General features: G+C 45.2%; 1 protein-coding gene across 3 annotated transcripts in view; it reads left to right on the plus strand.

Moving 5' to 3' along the window:
- Positions 1 to 5,754, plus strand: part of FAM114A1 (family with sequence similarity 114 member A1) — a 48,702-nt gene extending 42,948 nt beyond the window's left edge. For all 3 annotated transcript variants that reach the window (XM_087875427.1, XM_087875428.1, XM_087875429.1), the window contains 3 exons: positions 314 to 386; positions 3,412 to 3,465; positions 4,206 to 5,754. In XM_087875427.1, the coding sequence (XP_087731553.1) occupies positions 314 to 386; positions 3,412 to 3,465; positions 4,206 to 4,322 (244 nt within the window). In that variant the 3' untranslated portion in view covers positions 4,323 to 5,754. The remainder of the gene's footprint in view (positions 1 to 313; positions 387 to 3,411; positions 3,466 to 4,205) is intronic.
- Positions 5,755 to 7,962: the final 2,208 nt, after the last annotated feature.

Here is a 7,962-nt window from a genome sequence, read left to right on the forward strand (position 1 = left end):
GCCAGCCATCAACACACCCCAATCAATATCTAAAAAGCCACATAGAATAGGCACCATATAAATACCATACACGGAACAGCACACGCTCTGCTAGAGAGAAATTCCCGGAGGATTAATTTCCAGCACGAGTCCGAAAACTCGGAAGGCTAAATTTCTGGTCCCAGTGACTGACCCAGATTGGATACTCATAGCCTTTGTCTAAATTACTAATAATGAATTGGTAATGATCGAGAATTGTAGTTTGGCCTGAAATATTCAAGAATATGCTGATTAGGATGGACAAACACTCTTATTCCCATTATGTTTTCAACAGTTTAACCAATACGATGTGTAACGAAGTGTCATCCCTCTCAAAACAATTCTCCGATGTTTTGACTTTGGTTGCGGTAAGTTATTACACAATTTCATTTATTTATTACTTCCTGTGTTATTCTTTAACTAAGTGAGAGAAGGAGCGAGCAAGCGGTATTAAATGGTATCTCTAATCCGCATCCAGTGCACATAATATATTTCTCACAGAACCACAAGCAAAAAAAAACAAAAACAATCATATATTCTTAATCATATATAGCAGTGATGGCTAACCTTTTTTGGACTGAGTGCCCAAAGCACGCAGGTGTGTGTGCCCGAACCCCCAAAATGCAATGCGTGCATGACCTCTACGCATGCACCCCACCCCCACACATGCGCCCCACCAGGGGTGGGTTCTACTTACATTTATTTATTTATTTATTTATTTATTTATTTATTTATTTATTTATTTTTCGTATTTCTATGCCGCCCACTCTCCGAGGACTCTGGGCGGCTTACACCAAAGACAGTATACTAAATAGCATATTGCCCCCAACAATCTGGGTCCTCATTTTACCCACCTCGGAAGGATGGAAGGCTGAGTCAACCTTGAGCCGGTGAGATTTGATCCGCTGATTTGCTGAACTAGCAGTCAGCTGAAATAGCTGCAGTACTGCACTCTAACCACTGTGCCACCTAGGCTCCCGGCTTTACTACTGGTTTGCTTCTGGGCATACGCAGATCGTCCATGATGATGTCTGGTGGGTGGGCGGAGCCTCCTGTTGCTTTTACTACCGGTTCACAAGAACCGGATCGAACCGGGAGCAACTCACCACTGCGCCCCACCCCACATACGCCCCTGCACACACACACCGCCCATGCGCGCATGTCCCATAGACGTGCTCCCGTGCATGTGCAGCAGAGACCCGAAGACCAGCTGGCTGGTGAAAGGCGCGCGCGCATGTGCGGTGAAGCTAAACTGGGGCGACGGCTCGTGTGCCATCAGAGAGGGTGCTGCGTGCCACCTCTGGCACGCGTGCCATAGATTCGCCATCACGGATATATAGTATAGCTTTTAAGTGATACATTTTTCTTCATTCTATTCATGAAAAGTGCCAATAATTGCCAAGTTTTATACCCAAAAGCTTTATTTCATACTCATATTCAGTGGTGGGTTGCTCCCAGTTTGCACAGGTTCGCAAGAACCGGTAGTAAAAATTTGTAGTAGTTCTGAGAACCGGTAATAACATTGGCTGGCCACGCCCCCAAACTGGTCCCCGGCCCAGTCGCCACTTGCTTACCCCGCCTTCCTCATCAGAGGCTTTTTTTTTTTTTTTTTACTTTTAAAAACATTTTTTCTACAATCTCTTTGGCCGAAAAAATGCTTTTAAAAGTAAAAAAAAAGCCTCTGATGATCCCGCAGCTCAGCTGGGATCATCAGAGGCTTTTCAAAGCATTTTTTCTACAACCTTTTCAGCCGAAGAGGTGGTAAAAAAAAATGCTTTGAAAAGCCTCTGACGATCCCAGCTGACTTGCCTGATCGGCAGAGGATTTTCAAAGCATTTTTTTCTGCAACCTCTTAAGGTTGTGGAAAAAATGCTTTTAAAAGTAAAAATAAAAAACTTGGCCACGCCCACCCAGTCACATTTACCCCCCCAAGCCACGCCCACAAAATAAGCCACGTCCACAGAACTGGTAGTAAAAAAATTTAGAACCCACCCCTGCTCATATTCCATCATAATAGTTGCCGCAGAACTCCGAAAAATAGATTCTTGCCTTTATAATCCATGGCAATGCAATGCAGGAGATTTAAGAGAATATAGCAATAAGCACTTAGACTTATATACCGCTTCACAGTGCTCTACATCCCTCTCTAAGCGGTTTACAGAGTCAGCCTCTTGCTGATAACAATCTGGCTCCTCAGATTTTGAAATAAAAGCAATTAAAAAGGATCACAGAAGTTCAACTCAAAATCAAGCATTGCAACGCAGGTAGTCTTCGACTTACGACCACAACTGAGCCCAGAATTCATGTTGCTAAGCAAGACATTTTTTAAAAATAAGTTTTGCCCGATTTTACGACTTTTCTACCCACGGTTGTTTAAGTGAATCGCTGCAATTGTTAAAATAGTAATCTGGTTGTTAAGCGAATCTGAATTCCCCTTTGACTTTGCTTTTGTCAGAAGGTCGCAAAAGCGGATCATCTGACCCCAGGACACTGCAACGGTCATAAGTATCAGTCAGTTGTAAAGCACGCGAATGTAAATCATGTGACCGAGGGTGAAAAATGGTCATAAATCCCTTGTTTCAAACCAGTGGTGGGATTCAAATAATTTAACAACCGGTTCTCTGCCCTAATGACCAGCTGGGTAGGCGTGGCTCAGTGGTCGTGACCATGTGGGAGTGGCCAACTCAACATCATACATGTCGATGGGCGTTTCGCCTTAGCTGTTACAATGTAACAAGGGTTAACCAGAGAGGCAGTTTCTGTAAGCAGGGCGATAAAGATTAGGCTAGAAACACCACCAGAATGTTTCCTTCCTGCCTTCCTTACAGGATTAGCCCTGTAAAGTGGGAAAAAACAAAATAAGATTTCTTCCAACAACCGGTTCACCGAACTGCTTAGAAAGTTAACAACCGGTTCTCCCGAATAGGTGCGAACTGGCTGAATCCCACCACTGTTTCAAACTGTTGTAACTTTGAAGGGTTGCTAAATGAACTGCTGTAAGTCGAGGACTAGCAGTATAGTCGATTCATGCGTGATAACCAAATTTCCATGAGAGTAAGTCAATATTTTCCCTTTATTGGAATTTCATTTGGTGACATTTTCTCAGGGCTGCAAGACAGCGGTGGGTTTCAAATTTTTTTACTACAGTTCTGTGGGCGTGGCTTGGTGGGCGTGGAAGGGGAAGGATACTGCAAAATCCCCATTTCCTCCCGATCAGCTGGGATTCAGGAGGCAGAGAATAGATGGGGGCGGGGCCAGTCAGAGGTGGTACTTACCGGTTCTCTGAACTACTCAAAATTTCTGCTACCGGTTCTCCAGAACTGATCAGAACCTGCTGAAATCCACCTCTGCTGCAAGAGCATTCTGATTTTCTCCGTGTTTTCCTTTAAACAGAGTGACAAAAAAGCTGAAATTCTTAATCCAATGGTCAATAGCGTACTATCCGAGGTAAGTACTTCCTATGTCTACTTTACATAAGGAGCCAACTGGTTGTCATTTTCCTCATCTGCATTGATACCCTGTGAAAAAAAATCAGAAAATATAGTAGAACCAGAAGGCTGGACAAGAAACAATAGATGGAGACTAATGAAGGACAGAAGCAACCTGGAAGTAAGGAGAAACTTCCTAACAATGAGGACAATTAACCAGTGGAACAAATTGCTTTTGGAAGTTGTAGATGCTCCACAGTGGTGAAATGTAAAATTTCACCACTGAGCATTTTCACCCTCCCCAGGCTCCGGAGGCCTTCCTTGAGCCTCCGGGAGGGCAAAAACGGCCTCCCCCTGGCTCCGGAGGTCCTCCAGAGGCCGGAAACGGGTCTGTTTCCGGACTTCCAGAACTTCCGGGAGGCCCATTTTATGCCCTTCCAGAGCTTCCGTACAGGCCTGGCACTTACCTGGCATCCAAAACGGGCCACGTGAAGACTCCTGCAAGGGGTGGGACAGGGTGGTCGGGGGCTAGCCAGTCCTTGCAACTACCAGTTCGGCGAACCAGATGTAAAATTAGCATCCGATTCGCCTGAACCGGTCTGAACCACCCCAGTCCCAAAGGTGGATTTTCAAGAGGCCACTGGACTTTCTGGTTTTTCTTTGAAGACGTTTTGCTTCTCATCTAAGAAGCTTCTTCAGCTCTTATATTTGCTAATATTTTATTATTATGCTAATAATAATCTTTTCTTTTCTCATTAGGGCTGTAACAGCACCGCGTATATTCAAGACGCTTTCCAGTTGTTGCTTCCGGTTCTTCAGATCTCACATATCCAAATCCATGGTTTGAAAACGCAACCGGGATTTCCTCTAAACTAGCCATCAATTTAATTTCTGATGGGTACAGTTAATTAATATCCAAATGCCATATAAACCATTCTGGAGTCTTTAGAAGGACACTAAAATGCAGGATTTGCACGGAAAGTATCAAACAAACATTTTTCGATCCGAACGAACTATTTTAAGCGTGTTCAAATCAGCGAATGGGGAAAGCAACCTCATGTTTCTTGTAGTAATTGAAGGCGTATTCTGGTTTTATGGGTGCACATTCACCTTGGATATATTCAGTGGTGAAATGTAAAATTGGTTACTACTGTTTCTGTGGGCGTGGCTTGTTGGGGGGGCGTGGCTTGATGGGGGGAGTAAGGTGACTGGGTGGGTGTGGCCAACTTTTTTTTTTTTACATTTAAAAGCATTTTTTCTACAACCTCTTCGGCTGAAAAGGTTGTAGAAAAAAATGCTTTTAAAAGCCTCTGACGATCAGGCAACTCAGCTGGGATCATCAGAGGCTTTTAAAAAAACAGTCTCTGATGATCGCATGGCTCAGCTGAGCATGGGGTGGGCAGGAATTTTTGCTACTGGTTCTCTGAACCACTCGCCACCATCGCTACCGGATCGGGCGATCCGGTCCGAACCGGGAGCATTTCACCCCTGGATATATTACTAAATATTTTAGATTTTGTTTTCCAAGAAAAAAGTTGTCTCCCCCACCTCCCCACCCCACTTTTGCCAGGAGTGGACTTCAAAAATTTTAGCAAGAGGTTCTCTGCCTGGTTGCTGGATGGGCGTGGCCATGGTGGGCGTGGCCTAGTCAGCCTCCTGTACCACGGCGAGGAGGCGTTTTTGCCCTCCCCGGGCTCCGGAGGCTTTCCTTGAGCCTCCGAGAGGGAGAAAATGGCCTCCCCAGGCTCTGGAGGCTGGAAATGGGCTCGTTTCCAGCCTTCCCAAAATTCCGGTAGGCCCGTTTTTCACCCTTCCCGAGCCTCCTCGCTGCACTTACCTGCATCCAAAACGGGCCGTGTGGGGACTCCTGGGAGGGGCGGGGTTGGGTGGGCAGGGCCAACCAGGAATGGGATTTGGGGGTTCTCCGAACTCCACAGAATCTTAGCTAGAGGTTCTCCCGAACCCCTATGGACCCCCAGCAGCCCACTCTGGCCTTTTGCTTAAAGGTTTTATCGAGTAAATTAAGACAGCCAGAAGGACAGATTTGCTGATTTTGCTGTGATCCTAATATTAAATGTAAACATTCAGGAAAGAGAACCAAAGATATAATAGGAGAATGGACCTTATTTCTAATGCTGCTTCTAACGTTAGACCTTACTTTTGACCCTACGTCCATGTTTCCATTTGTGGGCCTTCACTCTTCCCACTAGCAGAAATGTTTACTTGCCTTTGCAATATTATTAATGATTGCAAGCCAGTTTTTTTTTTGTAGTCTTATGCACAAAAAGCAGTAAATTATTTAAACAAATGATGACTTCTTTGCTCCTTGCCAATCAATTACATCATCTGTTGTTGCTCATGTTGGTTCCTTATACTGAAGGGGATCCATATTTGGGTTCAAGAAGTGTGCCTCGGTGCTCCCTGAGATGGGTGGCATTTTTGCAGGTGTTTCATTACCCAAAGTAGGTGACATCATCTGTGCTAAAAAACCCACTCCTTCCAGCACTGATGATGTTCCCTAGTTGGGTCATGAAAGGTCTGCAAGAACATCACAAAGCTTGGAGAGCAATAAGGACTCCCAGTTATCCTCCTCCTCCTCCTGCTCTTCTTCTTCCTCCTCTTCATCTTCCTCCTTCTCTCCTCCTCCTCTCCACTCCCTTCTAACACTGATGATGTTATCTAGTTGGGTCATGGAAGGCCTGCAAGAAAACCACCAAGCTCAGAGAGCACCTCATTTCAATTTTGAGCTACAAATAATCTGGTTTATCGATGTAATTGGGTTTGCATTTCTCGGTCCACTCCATATTCCACTACTGTTGCTCTGTAAGGGAATTTCTATGGTTTTATATTTATCTTCATGCAAATCTCACAAATTGAGAACATTTGTCTGGAACATTGGATCAAGGACACCACAATCTGCTCCCAGTTCAATGAATTACCGTAATTTCTAGGTATTGCTGAACTACATCTCAGAACACCAGAACATGGCCGCCGCGGAACAGAATGTTCTAGTATTTTCCAGTGTGTTCCATTTCCAAGTTTTGCATCTCTCTGTCTCTTTTAAGCTTACATGTAGGGATTCTGTAGCAAGTACTGTGACTTTCATTAATTTAATATACGGGTGTCCAACCTTGGCAACTTTAAGCCCTCTGGACTTCAACTCCCAGAATTCCCCAGCTAGGCTGTTGAAGTCTTAAAGTTGCCAAGGTTGGACACCCCTGATCTAACAGAATATTGAGTTGAATTTCTTAAAATACGTTGCATCAAAGCAGGAGTGAAATCCTACCGGTTCAAACCGGTTCGGGCAAACCACTAGGGATTATAGGCATCAATTCGCCAAACCGGTAGTAATTACCCCTCCTTGGCCCCACCCATGCCCGGCTGGTTGCCGCCCACTTCTTCCAGCTGCTCGATATTCCACAGAATTCAATGTTAAATGCAGCAGAGAGAATGCTAACTTTTCTCCCTCCATTCAGAACGGAGCTGCTGCAGCCTGTCCCTTTAAGGTAGTCCCCAGGAGGGAGGGGGACAGGGGGGAGCAGCTGGAATAGAGTCATTTTCGTGAAAGGCGGGAAAATGGGGAAGGGGATTTTCCTGCCTGTCGTCCATTCTTCAATCTCAGCACAGACTGAGGGAAGGATGGTAGGCAGGAATATTCCCCTCCCCATTTTCCTGCCATTCGCGACAAGGAGTAGCTGGGAGGGGAGGGGCTGGTGAGGAGCCCCTCAATGTGAGTGTTGTCGAGTTGGCCACGCCCACCCAGTCACATGAGCTCCCCCCAACAAGCCACGCCCACAGAACCAGTAGGGGAAATTTTTTAATTTCACCCCTGCATCAAAGTTTAAGTTTAAGTTTAAGTTTATTTAGATTTATATACCGCCCTACTCTCGAAGGACTCAGGGCGGTGAACAGCCAGAGATAAAACACATACAGTATAAAATGTAAAAAAAAAAACAATTTAAAACATATTAAATAAATTTGGCCCATACTAATTAAAACACTTCTTTTTAAAAAATAAATTAACTTTAAGTTTATTTAGATTTATATACCGCCCTACTCCCGAAGGACTGACGGTGAACAGCCAGAGATAAAAACACATACAGTATAAAATTTAATTAAAACACCCTTGTTTTTTAAAAATAAATTAAAATTAAACAATTAAAAGGAGTTAGGCCAGCCCAGCCTGTTGAAATAAAAAGGTCTTGAGGGCATGGCGGAAAGTGCGTAAATCCGGGATCCTCCGTATCTCCGGGGGGAGCTCGTTCCAAAGGGCAGGTGCCCCCACAGAGAAGGCTCTCCCCCTGGGGGCCGCCAGTCGACATTGTTTGGCCGATGGCACCTTGAGGAGCCCCTCTTTATGGGAGCGTACCGGCCGGTGGGAGGCTATTGGTGGTAGTAGGCGGTCCCGCAAGTACCCAGGTCCTAAGCCATGGAGCGCTCTAAAGGTGGTAACCAATACCTTGAAGCTTACCCGGAAGACCACCAGGGAGCCAGTGCAGCTCGTGCAGGAGAGGTG

The sequence above is a fragment of the Pantherophis guttatus genome, chromosome 8 (genome assembly GCF_059756535.1).
Source record: "Pantherophis guttatus breed Tessera chromosome 8, ASM5975653v1, whole genome shotgun sequence".
In the NCBI taxonomy this organism is placed as follows: domain Eukaryota; kingdom Metazoa; phylum Chordata; class Lepidosauria; order Squamata; family Colubridae; genus Pantherophis; species Pantherophis guttatus.